The following is a 25067-nucleotide window of genomic DNA, read 5'->3' on the forward strand; positions in this document are numbered from 1 at the left end:
CCCCTCCCCTCCCCTGGCTAAAGGGGAGGCAATGACCTCCTCGCTGGAAGTTTCCTTCCTCAAGGGCAGGTCAAGCGTGGCCGGCGGGGCCAGCCTGGTCTTCTCCCTCCCAGGAGAGGAGAGGAGGCTGCGCCAAAGCAGAAGGTTTCTCTCCTGGCGGGAAGATGTGAGGAGGCTCTTCTTTGCGCTCTGAACTCATCTTCTCTTGTCAGCAGGCGAGAGCAACGAGGGAGGTCAAGACCGGGGCTGAGGGAGGGCCTGCCTGTGTCTGGCGGCTCTTCCGAAGAGCCTCTGTCCTGAGGCTGCCAAAGGAGGGCTGAGGGGCGCGGCGTGGGAAAGCCACCAGCTGGGCGCGGGGCGGGGCGCGGGGCGGGGCCTGTGGCGCGCGCCGCCCGGGAGGCCGAGGCAGGCAGCCGGCTCGCGACCTGCGCCGGGGAGTGACGCGCAGCTGCCCGCTCTGCTCATGCGCGGCCGGTCGGGCGGTGCGATAAGGCTCAGCAAAGCAAGGAAGGAGGGATGCAAGCGTGGGGCGGAATATGAGGAGGCGAAGCTTGAGCGGCGGCGGCGGCAGATAGGGACGCAGCCTGAGGAGAAAGGGAGGCCGAGGGAAAGGCGCCGGCGGGGAGGGGGGGGGGAAGGGGGGAGAACGAGGGAGCGAGCGCGCAGCCGGGGCCCGGAGGGGGGCAGGAGGAGGAGGAGGAGGAGGAGGAGGAGGAGGAGAAGGAGAGCAGGCAAAAGGAAAAGGGGGCGCGGGCGGCGGTGGCAGTGGCAGCGGGAGCAGCCACTTAAGGCAACGCAGAGGAGGCTGCGCCAGGCAAACATTCCCTCGCCTTCCTCGCAACAAAGTTGCGGTGCGCGCGCGGGGGAAGCCGGAGCCCCCCTTTGCGATTTGTGGCCTCCCACGGCTGGATTCGAACCCAGGACGGGGCCCCTGGAGGGAGCAGAGCGCCAGAAGTGGGGCAGAGGAGGAGGAGGGGGGGAGGGTTCGTCGAGGAGGAGCCGCCGCCGCGGCTTGTGTTCCTTCTGCGTGGATTTACCGTTTCCCTCTCTGGATTGTCACCTCTTCTCGGAGCTGGTGGTTTTTGTTTCCCCGCTGTGCGGATATCCTACTGGAAGGGAAAGGAATCAAGATCGGAAGCTTTGCTGTGACCTCTCCCTCCCGGATCCGAACTCCAGATCAATCGCAGCGTGGCCTTTGGATCTTTCCAATTAACTTCTTTTCATGTAGCGTTCTTTTTTTTCCTTCTTTGCGAGGGAAGCCTTGTCAAGGTCACTTCGTGGATGCCCCCCTTCTTTTCTGGATCCCTTTCTTCGCCCGCCCCCTGCTTGGTTCTAACAGAGCACCGCTTTCTTGCCGCGGAGGTCTCTTGGATTATAACCCGTTTTGGATGGTGTCAGCTTGAAAAAAGGAGTCCTTGGGAAAACAGAGAGAAAGAACAAGGCTGGATTAGTAGGAAGGCGTGTTTTGTTTTTTAAATCGCTCCGATCTCGCTTCCGAAGCAAATCTGGAGGATTGTTACAATTGTTGTCGTTTTGGGAATGGATGGCAAAATCAGACAGAGTAGGAAATCGAGGTCCCAAAGGGACCGCGTGAGGAGAAGAGACCCCAATGGCAGAGGCCACCCAAACCAGAGTCCTTCCTCGGCGTCGGAGAGGGAAACGAGCCCCGGCAAGGAGAATACAAGCCAAAATTGCCCCAATCCTAAAAGCCAGGCTTCTGCGGCCAGGAACACCAGACCTCCGAGGCGGAGGAGGCGAGAATCCAGCTCCCAGGAAGAGGATTTCATTGATGGATTTGCCATTGCCAGCTTCAGTACCATGGAAGCCTTAGAGGTAAGCGAGAGATCAGACTGAGCTCTGTTGGCTTTCAGGAGTTGTTTAGGGCCGGGATATACTCCTTGGTGGAGGAGCGGGAGGAAGAGATGATCATGATCTTGGGACAGATGAGGTCAACTGGCTTTTTCCCTCTGACTTCTACTTGTCAATATCAGTGAACTTCTTGCACACCCAGCAATGTGTTTGTTGTGAGGTCCAGAAAAGTATAAAGCAAGGGATGGGCATAGAAGCCTAGGCCTTGTGTGGTAGAATTCAAAACTATAGCTGTGTTAGTCTGTAGGATCCGTATGTAGAGAGATCCTGTTGCCCCTCTGAGACTCAAGTTGGCAGCAGGAGCTTCCCTAGACTTCTGAGGAAGTAGACTGAAGTCTAGGAAACCGCACGCTACCAACTTCTTCCTTTCAGTTAGTCTCAAAGGGGTTACAAGTTATCCTTACATACTAGGTCTTGTGTGTACATGTTGTATCTATGGTCCAAAGTAGGAGAAGCATCTGTCAGCTACGTTTTTGGTTGTACTTGTTCAGTGTCTCTTCTGAGTTCGTGTAGGACAGCTCTTCTCTAATCCTTTCAGCTAGCTGGTCAACCCTAGTACCTGTGTTTCCTCCCCAAACTGGGGTTGTTTGCTCTCTTGATGATTTAATCGGTTGGTGAAGCCTTATAGGGAAAGGGCAAAAGAGAAGGAAAGTTCAGATTTCTTTTGGAATTCCCCCCATTTTGCATGAGGGTTTATCTTAAAGGGGGCTGGATCTGAGGGAGAAAGCCGTTTGATTGATGTTCTGAATTGCTAAAATTGTGCTCACAGTCATTCTCCTGTTCTCTGTTTTTCGTTGTTAAAATCTTACTTTGTACCGGAAGACATGTATAACAAATGGTTAATGTTGAATATGAAGGAAAAGGATTGTGGGAGAAGCAGTGCAGGATGTAGAGAAATGTTACCAGAATTCGTTTGGGTTCAGTTTTTATATTTTAAATTGATTTACAATCATCAAAGAAGCTTTTTATCTCTGGTGTATTGATTTGATTTGGTTGGAGATACAGATATATATATATGTGTGTGTGTGTGTGTATGTGTATATATCACTGGCTTTATTCAGTTGACAATAAAATGTTGCTGTTTTGACTTACTGCAAATGACATTTGCTGTGAAATACTTCTTGCTTTTGTCTGAATGTGGATGTTATGCAGAATCTGGTAAACAGAACCTGTCACATTTCTTTGTCATTTGAGCCATTATAATATGCTTATTTTTAAACAAAATTTGGTTAGGATATGTACAGGTGTGTCTCAGTTCACATTACCCATGTTTACAACATTTCACAACACTTCTCCAGAAATAAAGTCTCTCTCCCAGCACACCTATTCAGTTGAATGAGGCAGGAGAGAAGGTAGCTGACTGGACTAGGTTTCTTTTGACTGCCTACGTTGGGGAAGTAGTGAGGCTATGCTAACTCTCTTTCCAGATTGCTTTCTCCACCTGGGAAACCTGCTGGAGAAGCCACCAGAAGAACGCAGTGATGGAACTTGGAGAAAAGAAGGTTAATATGTGATACGATAGTACTGTTTAAATATTTGAAAGGATGCCATGTTGAGGATGGAGCAAGCTTGTTTTCTGCTGCTCCAGAGACTAGGACACAGAACAATGTACAGGTGTGCCTCAGTGGATGCAAGCTCCAGGAAAAGGGATTCCACCTCAACATTAGGAAGAACTTCTTGACAATAAGAACTGTTCAACAGTGGAAGAAGCTGTCTCAGGCCCCATTCCCACTATAAAAAGAAGTGGAATTGCTGAGTGAATTAAATGACGCTAGTTCACATTTGAAACCGGTTCCTGTCGCAGTGTGATCGAATCTGTCATGATGAAGCGAGGCAAAGGCAAAAGAACTGGTTTTCCCAGACACCAGCTTAAAAGAGGTTCTTTTGAAAAAAACGCAATTCCAAATCTTATCAAAGAAGTGGGAACCACAGATTGGAATCACAGCATTCTGGAGGGGAGGGACTAATGGCAGGGGGGTGTTAAACATCCCTCCCTATTTTGGGGGAAGATGTCATTCTCTCTCCCCCCCCCCAGTTCTATTTTGTCATTATTGGTGTGATGTCCTTTAAAAAAAACTAAGTGATGAAGTGACAGAATGGTTTAGCAACTACTTGCAAAGGTGCTAAACCACTCTTATCGCTTAATCACTTTACAGAGAAAAAGAAAACATGCCCTGTCCTCCTCCTCCTCTTCTCCCTTCCCGGCCTCTTGATATCTCTTTCCCGGCCCCAAGCTCCCTTCCCAGCCTTGCCTCCGTCTCCTCCTCCTCTTCTCTGCTCCCCCCCCGCCTTGCCTTGCTCCATTGCCATCCTCCTTGTCACACACTCTCAGCCCCAGAACACCCTCTCCCTCCCCCCCCCCCCCCCCCCCCCCAATTTCCAAGCCGGGCTTATGTCAGATGATTGACAGGGGAGTTTAAAGCAGTGCTGCCAGTGGGAACCACAATCGCCTCAAAAAAACAAAAACGATCACACAGGGTCAGGAGAAAACAACCCTTTCATAATGAGAACTAGTGGTCTTTTGAAATCGCTTTCCAAACCGGGGCAGGAGCGAATCGCGAAGTGATTCATCCTGCCAGTGAGAATGACCCCTTAGAGAGTGGTGGAGTTTCTTTCTTTGGAGATTTTTAAACAGAGCCTGGATAGCCATGTGTCCGGGATGTTTTAAATGTGTATTCCTGCATGGCAGGGGGTTGGACTGGATGGCCCTTGAGGTATCTTCCAGCTCTATGATTCTGTTGTATTATATGATTCTGTGTGCTCCTCTGAAGGAATGGCAAGCCATTTTCCTCAGCCAAGCCCCTTTGGGGACTGGCAGTTCCTGGCTCTTTTGGTCTCTCTGAAAAGCATGCACACATTTCTCTTACCTGAATGAGGTGAGCTCTGATGCTTTGTGCTTTAAACCTCTTTAAAATTGGTGGTGGGGTGAGTAGAATTGCAAACTTGGTGGCCTTCATCTCTGATGGAAGACATTGGCTGCCCCCATTTATATCAGTCTCAATTTACATCGCAAATACAGGAATGCAGCCCTGACATAAAGTGAGACCTGCCTGTACTCATGTTAGGTGACTGTCTCCAATTCACAGAAGTGTGGAATGGCTTTTGAGTGTCTGTATAGTATTTGCTCAGAACATGATATGTTTGGACCAAACTTTTTCAAATATGTTTGTCAACTGGCCTGTTTGCTATCATAAAGCTCTCTAATTGTTTTATGGCTGTCAGGAAGCTGAGTTCAGTGAGTGTAACAAGCTTCTCTTATGCTTATGATTTTCCTAATAGATTTGTACATATCCAAAGAAGTGACTATAGCTTTATATCATTTTCCTTGTTTCCAATGTTTTTTATTTGGCTTGAAATATGATATTGTTGGATTTGCCTAAGCAGGACAAATGGGTTGTGGTCTAATGTTGATGTTGCAAGCTGGAAAAAGGTTTCTTTCTCCCCAAAGAAAGAAATGCCTTGTGCATCAGGTGGTCAAGGCTTGAACAGGTCTTCTCAGTAAGAAGCTACAGGAAAAGAGATTCCACCTCAACATTAGGAGGAACTTCCTGAAAGTAAGCACTGTTCAACAGTGGAACAAACTCCCTCAGAGTGTAGTGGAGTCTCCTACCTTGGTGGTCTTTAAACAGAGGCTGGATGGCCATCTGTCGGGGATGCTTTGATTGTGATTTCCTGCATGACAGGGGGTTGGACTGGATGGCCCTTGTGGTCTCTTCCAACTCTATGATTCTAGAAAGACTCCTAACTCTGAGCCTTGATGAAGTTGTTTCCTGTTTTACTTGAACACTCATCCCATGATGTTTGCTTTCAGTTGCTGTACATGTCTCTTTTAAGGTTTCCTCCAAGCCCCTTTTGTCCTTGGCATTTCCATGCATTTATTGGGCACTGAGGCTAATAGTAAGTTGAACTAACAAGCCTTTAGAACTGCCATTGAAGAAAGTGAAAATCAGCTATTTGTGTTTTAGATTATTAAACTGCTTTGCTGTGTCTTGTTTGCAACAGTGGTTAAATCCCCCTCTTTGAATTTCCTGCCTCCAACAAAGGTTAGCTTGGGAGAAAAATACACTGGCAAGAGGCAGTAATGGAAAATATACTGTAGTTTTTGTTTATTGACCATCAATAAATGCAGGTAGCATGTTGTTGGAGCGGGTAAAACTGGCTTGGAGAAAGATCCCTTCCTCAACCATTCTCCTCATAGAATCATAGAATTGTGGAGTTGGAAGAGACCCCAAGGGCCATCCAGTCCAACCCACTGCCATGCAGGAAATCCAAATCAAAGCATCCCTGACAGATGACCATCCAGCCTCTGCTTAAAGACCTCCAAGGAAGGAGACTCCACTATACTCCGAGGGAGTTTGTTCCACTGTCGAACAGCCCTTACTGTCAGGAAGTTCCTCCTAATGTTGAGGTGGAATCTCTTTTCCTGGAGCTTGCATCCATTGTTCCGGGTCCTGTTCTCTGAAGCAGCAGAAAACAAGCTTGCTCCCTCCTCAATATGACATTCCTTCAAATATTTAAACAGGACTATCATATCACCTCTTAACCTTCTCTTCTCCAAGCTAAACATCCCCAGCTCCCTAAGTCGTTCCTCATAGGGCATGATTTCCAGACCCTTCACCATTTTAGTCACATTCCTTTGGACACGCTCCAGTTTCTCAATGTCCTTTTTGAATTGTGGTGCCCAGAATTGGATACAGTATTCCAGGTGGGGCCTGACCAGACCAGAATAGAGTGGCACTATTACTATACTTCTGTTGGTGCAGCCTAAAACAGCATTGGCCTTGTTAGCTGCCGTATTGCACGGTTGACTCATGTTCAACTTGTGGTCTACTTGGACTCCTAGATCCCTTTCACATGTAGTTTCATTCAGCCAGGTGTCGCCCATTCTATATTTGTGCATTTTATTTTTCCGTCCTAAGTGCAGTACCTTACATTTCTACATGTTAAATTTCATTTTGTTAGCTTTGGCCCAGCTTTCTAGTCTATTCAGGTCATTTTGAATCTTGATCCTGTCCTCTGGGGTGTTAGCTACTCCTCCTAATTTGGTGTCATCTGCAAATTTGATAAGTATGCCCCCAATTTTGTCCTCCAAGTCATTGATAAAGATGTTGAATAGCACTGGGCCCAGGACAGACCCCTGTGGGACCCCACTGGTCACTTCTCTCCAGGATGAAAAGGAGAAATTGTTGAGCACCCTTTGGGTTCGGCCAATTACAAATCCATGTAACAGTTGCCTTGTCTAGTCCACGTGACTTTTTGTGATTGTGGCATTGCTTTCTAAGATGTTCACAGACTCTCTGTTTAATGATCTGCTCTAGAATTTTTCCTGCTATTGATGTCAGACTAACTGGACGATAATTGTTGGGATCCTCTTTTTTCCCCTTTTTGAAGATGGGGACAATGTTTGCCCTCCTCTAGTCTGCTGGGACTTCTGTTCTCCAGGAGTTTTCAAAGATTATTGCCAATGGCTCCGATATTACATTTGCTAGTTCTTTTAATACTCTTGTATGTACTTCATCAGGTCCTGATGATTTATATTCAATTAGATTAACCAGGTATTCCTGTACTATCTTTTTACTTATTCTGTGCTGACATTCCCCTTTTCTGTCCTCTGCTCCATTATCCTCAGGTTGAGCACCCTTTGCCTTTTCTGAGAAGACTGAGGCAAAGAAGGTGTTGAGTAATTCTGCCTTTTCTCTGTCTTCTGTTAGCATTTTGTCATCTTCTCCACACAGTGGCCCTACTGTTTCCTTCTTCTTCCTTTTGCTGCAGACATATCCAAAAAAGCCCTTTGTATTGTTTTTAACCTCTCTAGCAAGCCTGAGTTCATTCTGCGCTTTAGCTTTTCTGACTTTACCCCTAGACATGCTAGCTATTTCTTTGAATTCCTTTTTTGTGATTTCCCCCTTTTTCCATTTCTTATACATGTTCCATTTAAAACTTAGTTCAGTTGAAAGTTCTTTAGTCATCCATCCTGATTTCTTGAGACACCTCCCATTTTTCTTTCTCACTGGAACTGTTTGAAATTGTGCCTTTAATATCTCCCTTTTGAGAAAGTGCCCTCCGTCCTGAACTCCCTTATCTTTTAGCATTTCTGACCACGGGATCACCCCCAGTACTTCTCTAAGTTTACTGAAATCAGCTCTCCTAAAGTCTAGAATGTGTGTCTGACTATGCCTGGCTTCTCCTTTCCATTGTATAACAAACTCCAGGAGAACATGGTCACTTCCACCACTTGCACCCTATTAACCAGTTTATCTCTGTTGGTTAGGATCAGATCCAAAATAGTTGGTCCCCCCTGTTGCCTCTTCCACCTTTTGGACAATGAAATTATCTTCCAGGCAAGTGAGGAATTTGTTAGACCTTGAGGATTTGGCTGAGTTTGACTTCCAACAAATATCAGGATAGTTGAAGTCGCCCATCACTACTACATCTCTCCTTTCTCAGTGTGTGGTCATCTGTTCTAGAAAGGCCTCATCCAGTTCCTCCATCTGACTTGGGGGTCTGTAGTAGATTCCCACCATAACATCCTTGTTGTTTCCCTCCCCTTTAATTTTTATCCAGATGCTCTCCACCTGCTGCCAGTATTGATGTCTTCGATCTCTTCACTGGTGTAAATATCTCTGACATATAGTGCTATTCCTCCTCCTTTCCTGTTTGGCCTATTTCTCTTAAAAAGACTATACCCCTCTATTTCCACATTCCAATTATGAGACTCATCCCACCAGGTTTCAGTGATGCCTAGTATATCATATTTGTTTTGTTGTACTAGGAGTTTGAGTTCATCTTGCTTATTTCCCATGCTCTGTGCATTAGTGTAGAGACATCAAATACCATGGGTCCCTTTTCCTTGCTGCCTGTGCAAGTTTTTTGCCTCCCACTGTTGGGTCCTTGCACTCTTTGTCTTGTTTCCTCTATGTCAGTTTGATTATTTTCTCCAGCTCTTTTGCCTTCCTTAATATTGTCTCCCTCCCCCACAAAACTCAGTTTAAATCCCTCCTGATCAAGTTTGTGAGACTGTTGGCAAAAACATTTCTTCCAACTGGCGTGAGATGCAACCCGTTCGTTTCAAGAAGTCCCTCATGGAACCACAGCCCATGATCAAAGAATCCAAATAGTTCTCGGCGGCACCATCTGTGAAGCCAGTTGTTCACATTCGCTATTTTCCTCTCCCTTCCTGAACCGTGCCCTTCAACTGGCAGAAGAGACAAGATGACAACCTGTGCATCCATTCCTTTCAGCTTCCTACCAAGCGCCTTATAATCCCTTCTGATGTTCTGAAAGCTGTGTCTTGCAGTATCATTGGTTCCCACATGGACCAGAAGGAAGGGATATTGGTCAGTAGGCTTGACCAGTCTTGTCAGCCTGTCTGTGACATCATGGATCTTTGCCCTGGGGAGACAACACACCTCTCGAAACATCTTGTCAGGCCTGCAAATCACTGCTTCTGTACTCCTCAGCAAGGAGTCCCCACTACGACCACATGCCTCCTCTGAGGCTTAGCAGTGACTGTTCCCTCTGGTGGAACTCTCAGGCTCCCCTGCTCAGTCCCTGAAGTCTGTCCATGCTGCTCTTCTTCGTCCTCCTTGATAAGGGAAAGAGCTTTGATTCAATTTTCTAGCTGAAAGCTCCCAGAACAATCCCTTCTTGGCCTACTTCTCTGTGTGACATTCCTCCAGCTGTCTGCCTCCTGTATATGTGATGTGACCTCCTCCGCCCCAGCAACTTCCTCGGCATGGTACTCATCCAAAATCGTTAGTTCTGTTCTGTCCAGGAAATCATCTTGCTCCCTAATATGCTGAAGTGTAGCTACTCTGGACTCCAGCTGCTGGACTTTTTCTTCCAAGAGTGCTACCAACTTGCACTTGGTGCATGTGAAGTTCTCCACATTTGTAGGCAAGAAGGCAAACAACCTACAATTACTGGAACAGGACTGTGGGCTTCCTCCTAAAAAAAAAAAATCTTCCAGAAAACACCAACGTTAAAGCCCCTGATGTTTCGCCAATTTCTGGCAGTGAGCTCAATCAACCCCGCCTTTGTTGTAGATCTCCTTGGATGAAAATTTTTTAAACAGTCACCACTCAAAATGGCCGCCCAGCTACCTCTCTCCTCCTCCTCTCTGTAGCAGGAACTGCTCTGGAAAGGCTCTGGGAGGAGTGATATAGAGCTAGTCTGCTAGCTCCGCCCCCTAGTGACTCACAGATGTGACTCACTGAAGCTCCACCCCCTCTGCAACAAGCACACTCTCCCTAGAGTTTAAAAAAAAATTAAACAGTCACCACTCAAAATGGCCACCCAGCTACCTCTCTCCTCCTTTCTGTAGCCGCCCAGCTACCTCTCTCCTCCTCCTCAGTGCTACTTAATATCATGGGATGAAAGGCTCCACAGTGTGAAATGGAGTAGCCGTTTCTTCTTGACACTAAGCATGTGCCTGCTCTGTATATTTGTTTCTCTGCCTTAGGCAACAATACATGCTTCTACACTTGTATGGCCATCTGTGGAAAGTAGGAGTCTCATCTGGATGACCAGGTAGGGGAACTCTGGTGTACTGAAGAAGTTTGTTTTTTCTGTATGTATGACATCTCCCAGAATGATGATCAGGTGTTATTAGGTTGGGATGCTGCCATTTTGGCTTTTCCTGCAAGACTGGCCTGAACTGGAAATACAGTAATCCCTCCATATTTGCGGATTTGATATTTGCGGATTTGATTATTCACAGATTTCATTAATATGTTCTCTCTAGGAATATCTAGGTCCTCTAGTGCAACTCTATGGGAAACTTTAACTAAAAGTTGCACTGAAAGACCATTTGTAGCTACTCCAGTGCCATTCTATGGTCAGTGTATGTTGGACATTGACCACAGAGTTGCACTGGAGGACCTAGAGATTCCTAGAGAGGTGTCCTCTCAGGTAAAAACAGTGTTTTTGTTATTTGTGTTTTTTCCATATTCACGGGGGTCTTGTTCCCCTAACCCTAGCGAATATGGAGGGACAACTGTACAGCAAAACCTGTAGCATCCTAGTTAGTGGCAGTTGATATCTCTGATGTCAGTGAGGCAGTGAATCTCCAATGGGTTTTAACCCAGAATTCAAAGGAATAGCCATACTAAAGAACCTGTTTTGGAAATGGATTCAACAGTAAACCCACAAAAATAGGCAGCAACATCCTTCCTTGTTGGTTGAAATGATGGACACCTGGGAAAGACAATTCTCAATGTTTGTAGGACTTTGTCCCCTTGGATTCCACTTCTTGATCACTTTGAAGCCACATTAATTCTCTCTGTTCCTCCATCAGTGTTTTCTTTTCCAGAATCAAGGCTATCTTTATTTCTATTCCACCTTTCTTTCTGAATCAAACTCTTGGTGATGTTCATGAGGGTTTGTAAAAAAAAAAAAAAAACCCTTCCATCTGAACCAAGTTGAGTTCCGACTAGTTTTATCAAGGCTGCTTTGTTATATATACATTCTGCTGCTCCAGAGACTAGGACCCGGAGCAATGGATGCAAGCTGCAGGAAAAGAGATTCCACCTCAACATTAGGAGGAATTTCCTCACAGTAAGGGCTGTTCGACAGTGGAACACACTTCCTAGGAGTATAGTGGAGTCTCCCTCCTTGGAGGTCTTCAAGCAGAGGCTGGATGGCCATCTGTCGGGGATGCTTTGATCTGAATTTCCTGCATGGCAGGGGGTTGGACTGGATGGCCCTTGCGGACTCTTCCAACTCTATGATTCTATGATTCTACTTTACTCTGGGACCAGAATGACATTGGTGGGCGCCATGGAACTGTCTTGTTTTCCACCTAAAGGTGTGTGTGTATGATAACGGGCTCTCTCATTATTTGTGCAACACAACTGAGGGGTATGGTTGCTTCTCCAGATACACAAAAGGTTAATATGATGGGTTAGGTTGCATTTCTTGGGGTTTATCATCATGTAGGAGCAACAAACATCATGAGAGACAATTGCCCAATGGGGATGACCTGTTTGTGAGAAGTGTGAAAGCTTCGAGATGCTTCCAAGATTGAAGATGATAAAACATGGTGTCATGAGGGGTGAGAGAGATTTCCTGAGACTGTGAGAGACTTGAAAGCCTTTTGGGACTGATGGAGAGGTAGAAGAGGTGCATGCCTCACTATATTCCCTATTGGAGTTCAAGTGTCTTGGTTAGGTAAGGCACACACAAGATATCTTGCTTATAAGTTTTATGAACCTTCAGTAACTATACAGGGGTGGCTGACACTGGAAAAAATAAGTGAAAACATTTCTCCACCCTCATGTCTTTTGTTTCTCAGGTGATACTGTACTTTTTGCCAAAATACTTCATGGAAACAATCCATTAGACTTTAGCATGAGTGTTTTCCTACATGGACATCACTTCTACATATAAAAACAATGTAGTCGTAAATAGTTATTCATATAATGTTTTTTGTCCATGCTGAAAGTGCATGCATGTGTATTGTATCTTTGGAAATTAGGTTGATGTCATCCCCATTTTAAAGTCAATGCGGCTACGAGAATGGTTTGTCCAAGGGCATCCTGTTGAATCTGCTAACTAATGGGTCCGAATAGACAGGCCAAAATAAAGTTGCTTCGAGTCACTTTGGAGGTATGCTGTTTAAATGATGCATGTGTCCTAAGAGGCCAGAAGCCACGCCAAAGCCATGCTCCAGACCTAAGGACTAGAGTGCAGCTTTGGTGCAGCTTCTGGCCTCTTAAGATGTGTTTGTCATTTAAACAGCATACCTCCAAAGTGACTTGAAGCAGCTTTATTTTGGCCTGTCTGTTTGGGCCCTAGTATTATTGAAAGATTATGTATTGGTTAATTTTTTATCCCACACTTTAGCCAAACAATGCAAATTATCATTCTGCACTTATCCTGCACCACAAGCATTCATGTTAGGTAACATACCATATATTGGCTACAAACCTACTGGCAGTGCAGAGTACAATACAGGAATTAAAGGTATTAGTTAAATCCCTTGTATAAACTTGAGTTGAGCCTTCAGACATACTATACAAGCATTCATGTTACCATAGTATGATATACACATATAGATTCACTGAAAACATAGCTTGGTGAGATCGTGAGATATATAGGAAAGTAGCCAAGTGTGAAGTGATCCTTAGAATCCACAAAACAGTAATTGTTTGCATCTGTATGGAAAGGAAATTGCTGTCTGTCGCTCATTTCTATCAGTATTCAAGAGAGAACCCTCACTTTTAGCATATTTTAATTGGCTGATCAGAATAAATAGGATAAGCAAAATCTTCTAATTTCCTTTCATGTGTTGAACAGGGAGGATGTGTATTTGAGGTGTTTTCAGAAACCCAAGTGCCAATTGGTATTTGTATGGATGTGTGTGGAACTGTTTCTTAATTCCATGAACAAAGTGAAGCAAAGACACGCTGAACATGTTGACAGGGGTTTCTTTACCAAGGACTGGGTGCTAATTTTGAGCATGGGAATTGTCAGATAAGCGTCTGATGTTATTTTTAGTAAAAGGTTCTTTTGTTGTTGTTAACCACCCACGAGTCAATCTTGACTCATGGCGACCCTGTGGATGAGACATCTAACATGTAGTCTTCCTAATTCCTTCCACTTTTCTCAACATTATTGGCTTTTCTAATGAGTCGTGTCTTTTCACGATGTGACCAAAGTACAACAGCCCCAGTTTAGTCATCTTTGCCTCCAGGAAAATTTCAGGCTTGATCTGCTCTAGGACCCATCTATTTGTTCTTTTTGCTATCCATGGTATCTTCTCCAGCACCACATCTCAAATGAATTTATTTTCTTTTTGTTCATTTTCTTAATTGTCCAGCTCTCTCATCCAAACATGGTAATGGGGAATACAATTGTTTGTACGATTCTGACAAAAAGGTGTTTTTGTTTTTTTACAAAGATGAAATTCTCTCAAACTAACATATGTCAAAGTTAGGCTGTAGGTTAGTTTTTTTAAAAAAATGCTAGGTAGCCTCATTAACAAAATATAAATATATTTTTCGTTATCCTTACTTTAAAACAAAAAATGTTCAAACTCCCAAATAAAATGAAAAAGAGGGAAGAAACACAATTCAGTGGTGGAATGCTTATTAGAGTGTAGGTAGTCCCAGGTTTAATTCCTGGCATTTCCAGTTAAAAGGAACTGGTAGCAGATAAGGTCTTTTGCCCCTTCATAGAGCTCCTAATTAATACCTTTTTTTGCACTTCTTTTGAGTCCATCTGATAATCTCTTTTGGGAGTCCAAACTTTGACAAAGAAAGAGGATGCTCTGCATGTTGCAGTTCATGTGCTGCCTTAGTCATATTGCTTTACATCAGTTTAATTGTTTTATTTTTTAAAAACAGCTATTAGGGAAAATGACTCAAACTGAAATCCCTGTGTTTTCTTCATGGGAGAGGGGCTTGTGGTATTCAATATGTTGGGTTGCAACTCCCATCATCCCTTTTTTGGCTGTGCTGGTTACACCTGGCAGGAATGATGTCCAACATCATCTGAAGGACCTCAGGTTATCTGCCTCTGCTGTGCATGTGCATGCATATTTATGTTGAGAAGCACCTCTGTGATGAAGAGGTTTGGAAGATGTGGCGTGTTTTATCTTCAGAACTGGGAATCATCCCCACTTCAACTCTACCACATTAATTATTATAATGTTTTCCTAAAAACAATGTTTAGTATACTGGTACTTTCATACTGAACTTATACTAATGGATTTGAGAAATCCAGAGATAGCTAATGTTCTCAAACATGCATGCATGCATACCGTTTAGGAGATGGCAACATGTGTGCCCCTACCCCAGTTGGCGAAGTTTCATTTTTCACACAGCACAGAGGCTGAACAACTAGGATGCATAATGTCACATTCTGCGGCTGGGATTCTGAACATATAATCTGTTAAATAGTGGAGGAGTCTGACAACAGTTGCATATTTGGATATGCTTAGGTGTGTCTGCAGGATTCTACTAATGAGAGAAATGGAAGCCTTTCAGAGTCTTGGGGATGTGACTGAATCGCATTATCTGATACTTTGTAATTTTGAATAAAGGAGTTTTCATGTATACAGCTGCCTTACATCTCCATGCTAGTGCAGCATCCACCAGATTGGTGTCTTCCAGGTCTGTTAGACTACATGTCCTATCATGTCAGGAGTTGCCATCTCATACAAGGGCATGCCAGCTCGAGCTGACAAGAGTTACACAGCACACTGGAAATGTATCAAGTTGAGGAAGTCTACACTAGTGTGTGTGTTTTCTTGCCTTGTATTTCTAAACTTTATTAGTCCCTTTTGATATTCTAGGTGTCATTGATTTTTAATTAATCAATTTTAAAGGGAAGGAAATGGCAAAACATGAATGAGTCCTATAGATACCCCCCTCAAGTAATTGCCTTTTGAAATAAAAGTGAGTTAGGTGAACAAAATGCAGTCTCTATTGTTCCTGGTGCCTTGGGAATAAGCTATCCTCTGGGGTTTCCACTTGGGGGAAAACCCCCACTGGACTAAGAAACCTGACAACAGTCCATTTAAAAAAAATGCTTGATGAGTGTGTAGGAAAGTAATTAAATTAAAGAGTTTCTACAAAAGATTTCCAAGAGTTCTGGTAGTGGGAAGTGGGTGAAACATCAACTTTAACAATTTCTTTGAGCTTTTTTAAATATTAAAAATGGGTGTATAAGCCTCAGTTTTTATTTTAAAATGCAACTAGCTATTTTGAAGGGCATGTGTTAGAGTGTACACAGTTTTTAGTTTGCAGTTGGTTCAGCATATTTCCAGAAAGCCCAGAAATTATTTTGTTACACTGAAATGGGGTGATCAAGGTGCAGTCTTTGGGGCCATTTTTGTAGCTCCAAGGGTGAGAGGATAGCAAGGAAGACAGGACAGCAGTCTAATCTTCATAGGAGGGTATTTCTAAGGTCCTCTCTCGTGTTCCCTCCAGATATAACTGTGACGGTAGTGAGACAGGGATCCAAAACACACTGCAGAAATAATGCAATTTGAGACCACTTTAACTGCCTTGGCTCAGTGTTAGGTAAATCTGGGAACTGTAGTTTTGTGAGACATTTAGCCGCCTATGTTAGAGAGCTCTGGTGCCACAATAAACTACAGTTCCTATGATTCTCTAGTACGGAGCCGGGGCAGTTAAAGCAGTCTCAAACTGGATTATTTCTGCAATGTGTGTTGGACCAGACAGGAGGACCCCCCCAGAAGTTCTCAAGACACAGACAGGCTCATATAGGGACTTACGTTCCATCAGATAGTTTGGACTTGAGCTACGTAGGGCTTTATATGTCATCTCCAGTACTTTGTACTATTCTGTACCATTCAGAAATGGGCCGACAGCCAGTGAAGCTGTTGCAACAAGGTCATTCTGTGCTCCAGTTAACAATCTGTCTGCAGTCATTTGGTTCATTCATTATTTGCTTTGACCAACAGCATACAATCTATTTTTGAGTGAACATGCTTAGTGGGTTCCTGTTGCACTGGATTTGAGATCATGTAGGATTTAGAAGGGTGCAGAAACCAAAGAGTGCCCTAGTCAAACCTGTACATAGTGAATTAATTTTGGCAGAGTTGTGGAAGGGTTAAGGCTGAGCTATAGCATTAATGTAACAGAAAATCCTTTCAGCAGCCTTATTGGCAGATCAGTTTCATTTCTTTTTTTATTACATTTTTGCCCAGTACATAGATGTTGCTGACTAAGAAGAACCATGGCGGTTCATAAATTAATAGTAGAGCAATGTGAAGTCGAAGGCTTTCATGGCCGGCATCCATAGTTTTTTGTGGGTTTTTTGGGCTATGTGGCCATGTTCTAGAAGAGTTTCTTCCTGAATGCTGGAGAAATGTCAGGAAGAAACTTTTCTAGAACATGGCCACATAGCCCGAAAAACCCACAAAAAACGAATAGTAGAGCGCTTTTCTTGCATGCAGAAGGTCCTAGGATCAATCCATAGCATGTCCAAGTCAGTCTGGGGAAAGTCGCCCGCCATATTACTCGACTATAAGTCGACTTCATGTATAAGTCGAGGGCAGGTTTTAGGGCCAAAATTATGGATTTTAATATGGCCAGTGGATAAGTCAAGGATAAAATCTAGGGGCATGTAACAAAGTATCTAAAGGATGATGCAAAGGAAAACAATGACAAAGAATTTACACAATTCTAGCAGGCATAACTATGCTCAAAATAAAGGCTGGCTGGATGAGAATGGACAGGGGGGAATTGTGATTATAATGTTGCCTTTCACCAGGGGATGGTTCCTTTTTAAAAAATAAGCGTTAAAGTACAGTACTTGCAGTACCTATATTGGCCTGTGGATAAGTCAACTCAGGTTTTTTGGATCAATTTTATGACTAAAATGTCTAGACTTATACATAAGTATATACTGTATGTAAAACCCTAGAGAGTTACTGCCAGTTGGTGTTGATAACCGTCAGCTAGATAGACTGATGATTAGACTCTCTCTAAGGCAGCTTTCAAGACTGAGTCTGGCAGCACTAGTTTCTGATCACTCTCATTTTATCCTGTAATCCCAGTGATGGGAAGAAGGCTCAGCGCAAATCTAATTATGTGCGAGTTGTTAATGAGTAAGGATCCAGGCCAGCTGCCTGTATTGGGAATCTATACTTCATCACCAGGACCACCTTTTGTTTCCTGTACAGTGAATATCAGTGGAAGTTGTTACATGAGAGTGGGCCATTGAACAGAAATGACTTTTGTATTGTAATGAAGTGTAACAGTTCCATTAAATGCGGTGCTGCTTTGTATAGATTATACTAGCTGCAGTGTAGTGACAGTGTCTATGTTAATTATCACTTGCCCTGTATACAGCAGTGGAAGATGTCAAGTGATCTGAATGTTCTTGAAATGGCTGGGGTGAGCACTCCAATAAAAGCCAGCTGGTACTTTGAAGCTATGTAGGGCAAAGTGGCCTCTTAGGGCAGGGGTGGGTAGAGTGCAGCTTGTGGTTGCATACAGCTTCCAGGGCTGTTTTTGAGGCCTGGGAAAAAAAAAGGGCTACAGAATGCCCCACAAAGCTCTTTAGGGTGTGTGGAGGCATTTGACATTTCCACCATGGTTTGAGATCCCCTGGGCCTCCCAATGTTCAAACAGAATTATTTATATATATTTTTTGCAAAACATTTTTAATTGCCCTCAAATGCTCTCTAGCGGACATAGAGGGCATTTCCACCACATTCTAAGCCAATTCACTCTTTTTGTTATAGCCCTCTCCTGGGCCTAAAATGGCCCACAAAAGCTCCAAAACATAGTTAGAAGGTCCCCCTTTCCCTTGGCAAAAGAAGTTTATTTTTTTCTGGGTGCGACAGGGAGGTGCAGCCCTCCTAGGTTTCCTAAGGGGCTAATGTGGCTCCCTACCGTTGCACACTTGCACTCTCCTGTCTTAGGGTATGCTGTTGAAGAAACTTGTTAGCTGAACTGTGCCTCCATGTTAAATTGGCTAAAATATGCTCTAAACACACAGAAATTCCAGCTGATATTTAATCCTTCTGTGGCAGGACTGGAGGGCTTTAGGTCATGGCATCAGACCCACCCTGTGGGCTGCCCCCTTTCCCATGACAACACCATTCGATGGATTCCAGGCTTTGTACAGTTTTTTTGCACTCTAAAATATTGAAATGCCTGTTCAAATGCTGAACTTTAAAGTAAAGTATGTTGATACTTTTGTTCCCAGACTTTTTCCTCAGACTTGTTTGTCACTGGAATGTGGACTTATCTGAAACTGAATTCAGTCCTTGGGCTGAAAGAGGTTCCCCACATTTGATCTAAATATCCATACAAAAAACAGAATCTTTTTAGTGTCTTCAGGGTGCTTGATGTTAGACTGTAACCGTCCAAGATAATACTTGCACCTGTAATGGCCATCATCTTAATGATACTCATTTGACAATATTTGTCAGTGTATAGCCCAATGGGTCCCAAATGTTGGAGTACAACTCCCAGAATGCATGACTACTGGCTGTACTGGATAGGGCTTCTAGGTGCTGAAGTCCAACAAACGTCTGGTGACCTGAGACTGGGAACCATGGATACAACTGATTGCTTTCATCTTACCATACTTTTAACATGATGAAGGAACGGAACCCATGGACAGGGGACAATATGTGTGAAGGATCAAGATGATCCAAATAGGATCAAGCAACTGGCTTCCCAAGAGGAGTAAGCAGGTCTAGTCTAGGTTCCCAAATGTACCTTACTTTTTATATGGAAGAACGTAACAGTTTACTGGGAACATTATTGCATGCATGGACCAAACTTGCAGTCAGTCTCTTGAACTGAGTGGCCAGTGCCTTACTAGCACAGATCACATAGATGGTGTGTATGCAGTGTAAGAAGCCAAGAAGAGCAGGGTCATGGTTAAGACTTGTCCAGTTTATTAACCTGTTTCCCTCAGGAGTCAACAAAATATCCCTGAGAAGACCATAAGCAGGATATGCAAGCAATAACAACCTCCTGTAACCCCTACCACCCTGAACATATCCAGTCTAATCTAAGCAGGGTCAATTCTGCTTAGTGTTTGGATGGTAAACTACCAAGGAACACAATGAGGTCTCCATCAAGGGCTAGAAAAATAACCTCCCTGAAACCCTAGATGGCCATTGCTGCCAATCAGAGATCACAGTAGTGGGCTACATGGACCAATGGATCGATTCAGTAAGAATCAGCTTCCTGTGTTCTAGCTGTTGTTCACCAGCACTTGCACTGGAGGCAGTGCAAGCTGTCCTGACTATCCACTACGAATTTCTCTCAGATCTGTGAACATGAATTTTTCAAAGTAACATTGTAATATTTTATTATTTTGAAAAACAAATATACTTAATTTTTCTCTAATTGCCTAAAATCAAAATGATGCTCTAAAAGAAACTTTTACTATGTAATAATTGTTCCTTCTACTAAAATAACTCACCATCATACATATTTACATTATTTTCTGAAAAATAACTATTAAGCCCTCTACCTCCAAAGTAATCACTTGTGATGCATTAATTCCTAGCTGTGATCCATTTAATCCTCTTTTAAAGGCATCTTATGCTACATCTACACAGCACAATTAATACAGATTGACTCTGCTTCAACTGCCATGGCACCATGCTAGGGAACTCTAGGATTTGTGGGATTTGTGATATTTAGCCTTCTCCGTCAGAGAGCTCAAGTGCCATAACAAACTACAAGTCCCAGGATTCTATAAGATGGAGCCATAGCATTTAAAGCAGTGTCAAAATGCATTAATTCTGTAGTGGCACCAGCCTAAATTGATTGCCATTTCTGCATCTTTTTATTATGAATTGTATAGCTTCCCATCATGTGTGTTTGCACAGTGTGTGTAAGGTGCATGTGCACCTCATATAAACCCTGTTCTTCAAAAAAAAAAAAAAAGGCATTGTTCATTTTCACGATCCCTTGTTTGTTCTGTTGGCTTGATTGCAAAATAACTTGCTGAGTCTTCCTGATAATTGAAATAATGATTCCCATTTAATACTGTAGCATACTGTGGTTTGTTTGTGGATGCCTACAGAGAAAGAGATAAATTAGCACAGCTTTAACTCTTTAATAATTGAATGGTGAAATCTGCTTCCTAAGAGTTTTGTTTGATATTCTTGGACAAAACTGCAAAAAGTTGGATAGCAGAACTGCATGTCAACTTCAGAGAGCCATTATTTGGCTTTTGGAATAACTCTACAACAAAATGTGGTCATGTAACTCACAAAAGGGTGGAGTTATTTTGAGAAGACAAAGGTCCTTGGGATCATTCCCCTTTGTATTTTATACTTCACAGTTTTCCCTTCTTACTGTAGCATGGTCAGCTTTCTCTTAGCATCTAACCAGCTTCTGTCAAGGACCCTTTCATATCACGCAACACCAGTTCTGAGCAACCTCTTACTTGGATGGATTACTTGGATAGTACTGCAAATTCCAGTTCATCATATTAATTTGTATAGAATTTGTAGAATTCAGTAGCTGTTCCTTTTTAGAGAAGATACTGAAAAAGCAGGTGCTGGGAAAAGATTTGGGACAATTTTTGATGTCCCCACACCACATATATCTGTTGATAACAATGAGCTCTAATCTCCCACTCAGCTTCATTTACAGTGTTCTGAAATAGCTACTACGCTTGTCTGAGGCGCTCTTCAGTTCTGTCACTTCCCTCAAACAAGCTTCTTTTAAGCATTAGTCTCTTAGTAGCAAGCATGCCATGCACACTTTTCTGAACTTGCTATTGTTGATCCATTTTGCCCTCCCTCCTTTATACAATGTCTCAAATTTATAAATGCCAAATTCTTATGCTGTAAATTAGATATGACTGTAGACATTCTTTTAAAGACAATCCATGTGTTTGTCTTTTGATTATTCTTGCTTATAAATTTTAAGCAGTACTGTACTTTTCTGTTTTAATCTTCCAAAAGTGCTGTTTGTAGATTGCATGTGCTGTATAAATCTAAGAAAGAGGTTTACAATCCATCTTGGTGAGGCTTTATTTTTAAAGTTGGCCAGCGTGCCTTAGTGCTTCATGGTCAACAGTTCCTGGTCTTTTTCATGGTGTGCTAAAGATGTTTCTAATCTGTTGAAGGTATATGTGAATCATAGAATTCTGTGCATTTTTATCTTGGTGAAGTGGAACCGTTTCAGGGGAGGGGTGCATTGTTTCTGAATGTTTTTGCAGTATCTCCTTGTAGACAGGAACCAGAACACTGTTTGATTGGGAGAGTCCATATGCCATGAGAGAACCATACCATTCTGGTAAACAAGCACACTTTTTATTTTATGGCTGTTCTTGTGGTTTGTTCTTTCATTTCCCCCTTTCTTCTTTGGATTTGTCTTTTTGGCAAAATATTTTTCTCTTTTTGAAATCTGATTTCTGTTCTTGGTGCCTGCAAAGATTTTGAAGGGCTCTGTGTGTTGGTGACAGTAGATCCCTTTATATCATTTTGCTCTTCTTAGTCTTCAAAGCTTCAGACTGGCTTTTGAATCCCCCTCCCCCCCAAATAGCAGTTCAAACACACACAGAGATTAAATACTCTAAAAGCATCAAGAGGATAATAAAAATTGTTTCCACAAAAGTGAAGATCCCTAGAAGTGTGCAGGTGAAGGCTGGGCTTCTTTTAAATTTCTGGCAAAAAACAGAAGGCCCGACCTTTCCACAGAAGGTAGGCAAACCCTTTGAAGCTGATCTCACTTGCTAGGCAGGTATATATGGGAGGTGCAAAATACAAAATAGAGTACAAGCAAATACGGTGGTGGACTGGATGGCCCCCGTGGTCTCTTCTAACTCTATGATTCTATGAAATGAAGATTGGTCACTGCACCTGAATACACTTTGACATGTTTATCACTGCTATTTGAATGCACAATATAGGATACAGTAACTGAAGCAAAGGTTTGATATGTTGGGTTGAGAAGCATTTTGTGCCAGTGGCAAAGGAAGTGAAGATCAAAGTGCCTGCTTTAAGGTCATTAGAAATATCACTGGTCTGACCACTAAACACAGGCTGAGACTGAATGGGCTTGAATTATCTCATGAGTTTGAGATACACTGGTTCAAAAAGACATCATTTCTGTTCTGCTGTCCTGGGAAAGTGGCCAAGTATGCTGATCGCAACACACTTAGAGCTAGATAAGGTTCCAAAGTCAAAAGGAACAAAAATGGTCTGTGCAAACAGACAGTTCTCAAGCAAGAGTCCAAACAGCACAAACCAGAGGGCACAGCCAAAGAGAGAAGTCAATGATCCAAAGTCCAGGGTTCTAGAGAGCGATGAGATGAGTAACCAAACCCAAAGGTCAAGAAGTCCAGAGAGACATGGCAGCCAGCAATCCAAGGAGCAAGGTTTCCAGCCAGGAAAACAAGAGGGCAGGTCAAGCGTGCTTTCTTAGGGAAACTCAGATAATCTCTGACACCGAGGCAGGCATTTTGCACCTGTTTAAATTTCCAAACTGCAGGAATCCAGCTGCGCCTGATTATCTCGGCGTTTTTGATAAAGCCTCCTCGAACGCCAGAGGCCCTCCCTTTCTGCTTGTCGCTGACTGAAGGTAGGTACTGTAGGTGCTGCTGTCCCTTCTCCCTCATCCATGCCTGCAGGCTCATTTGCTGGGAGGCTTGGCTGCTGAGCTTCCTTGGAAACCACAAACTCTGCTGGAGCTGGCAGGGGCAAACTAGGGCCAGGTTCAGGCTCAGGCTCAGCTTTCTGCACAAGCTCTGGCTCAGCCTCCTTGTCTTCTTCATCCTCAGCCTGGCTGAGACATCTGCTCTGGTTCCCTGATTGATTTTATTACATATGTTTCTAGTTTCTCTGGAGTGGTATTTGTTCCTACCTACAGCTAGCCATGGAGAGACAGTGTGGTGGTTTGAGTGTTGGACTACAACTGGAGACCTGGGATCTATTTCCCATTAGGCCATGAAACTCACTGGGTGACTTGGGCAGGTCACACTCTCTCAGCCTCAGGGGAAGACAAAGGCAAAGCCCCTCTGAACAAATCTTGCCAAGAAAACACTGTGATAGGTTCACATTAGGTACATAACAACAACAGCCAGCCTTGTGCCTCAGCTCATGAAGGAGGTGGCCAAACCATTATTTCAGCCTCTGACATGTGCACTTGGAGGCTCATAATATAGCCTTGCTGCCCTCAGTAGGATGGTGGCATTTCACTGATACCAATATAAGATTCAACTATCTGTCAAAGAAACTTCTGTACAGGAAGTAGGAAACATCTTTCCCTTGCCTTTAGACGGAAAAAATGACTTGGACAAGTCATCCAGCACTCAGAAATCAGAATAAAAACAGATAATGATCACCAATTAGCAGACACTAATCCTCTTTGCATATTCTCCCACCCTGAGGCCCTGCCATCAGCAACAGAACAATATACAGATTAACATGGGAATCAGTCCTCCTTACCCATGGTCACACAGTGTGTATGTGTGTGTGTGTGTACAGTGTGTGTATACACACACTCTCTCTCTTCCAGGTCAGCATTCTCTGAAGATGCCAGCCACAGATGCTGGCAAAACGTCAGGAATAAACTCTACTAGAACATGGCCACATAGCCCGAAAAACCCACAAAAAACTAAGAATGAAAGTTGTTATGTTCAGGCATAATTCTGCATTGTGAAAGGTTTGAACATTAACATAGATACAGGCAAAGAATAAAGTGCTTCGGGTCACTTTGGAGCTATTGATGCATGCATCCTAAGAACCTGGAAGCCATGCCAAAGCCATGATCCAGTCCTTCATTTGCACTCTGAGCCCTTCTATCTTCTTCCCTTTCCCCTTATGCTTCAATTTATTGATGCATAAGTGACAGACACTTCCCATACGCTGTTAGCTCAGAGTTTGCTTTTCAGTAGGTTTTGACTCAGGGCGGTTAACTACAACAACAAAAAAGTTGACAACAGGGCAGGGTTATTATTGGCATGTTATTATTGCAATTTTTAACCTGTAAAATAAAAGGTTGTATATATTTCTACTTTACACATGCAGGAGAGAGAACTGAGACAAATGAACGGCTGGACGTGTCTGTCTGTGGATCGCTTGAGCTTAAACAACAGGGCATTTTGAAACCAACATTTGCTGCCTAAGAACTTGAAAATTCATTCTACATAGTCCAGTGCCACCATTGTGATTAAAAACTGTCACAGATCCCTAAAATCAGTTTGATCACTTGTCCTTTTCCCCCATTAACAGACTCTTTAATACAAAACGGATGTACTGGGTTTCTCCCCTTCTTCCTTCTTCATATGTTGGAAGGTGTAGGAGAAGTTCAATTATACAACTGTTTAAGCAGTGGAAGTTTTATCATTGCAGCTCTTTTCTACTGCTGAGCAAAAATAGGACTCTTTAATTTTTATAGCTGTTGGTGCCCTTGAAGGTTGCTAAGTACTGTACTAAGTGCTAAGTAATGTGATCTCTTTGAGTTTAGGCCAGGGGTAGGCAACCTGCGGCCCGCGGGCCGGATGCGGCCCGGCGAGGTCTTGGGACCGGCCCCAGCCCAGTCCTGCCGCCAATTGCCGCCGGGGCCTTTGGGGGGCAATTGTCTATAGAAGCCTCAGAAACATGCATTTATATTAACGTTTTTTTAAAATCAGCAATTTTTTTCGCGTGTCCTCCATTTTTTTTTAAAAAAAGTGTCTTCCATTTAAAAATGTTGTCCTACATTTGTCCTGGTTTATTTATATATTTAAATTTTAAAAAATTA

The 25067-nt window shown here is 43.3% G+C and overlaps 1 protein-coding gene across 1 annotated transcript in view; it reads left to right on the forward strand.

The window, feature by feature from the left end:
- The first annotated feature begins 680 nt into the window (after window positions 1-680).
- The window catches only part of LOC121916500 (fibrosin-1-like protein), a 699030-nt gene continuing 674643 nt past the window's right edge, over window positions 681-25067 (forward strand). The window contains exon 1 of the mRNA XM_042441668.1: window positions 681-1833. Within this exon, the coding sequence (XP_042297602.1) occupies window positions 1540-1833 (294 nt within the window). The 5' untranslated portion in view covers window positions 681-1539. The remainder of the gene's footprint in view (window positions 1834-25067) is intronic.

The sequence above is a fragment of the Sceloporus undulatus genome, chromosome 10 (genome assembly GCF_019175285.1).
Source record: "Sceloporus undulatus isolate JIND9_A2432 ecotype Alabama chromosome 10, SceUnd_v1.1, whole genome shotgun sequence".
NCBI classification, from domain to species: domain Eukaryota; kingdom Metazoa; phylum Chordata; class Lepidosauria; order Squamata; family Phrynosomatidae; genus Sceloporus; species Sceloporus undulatus.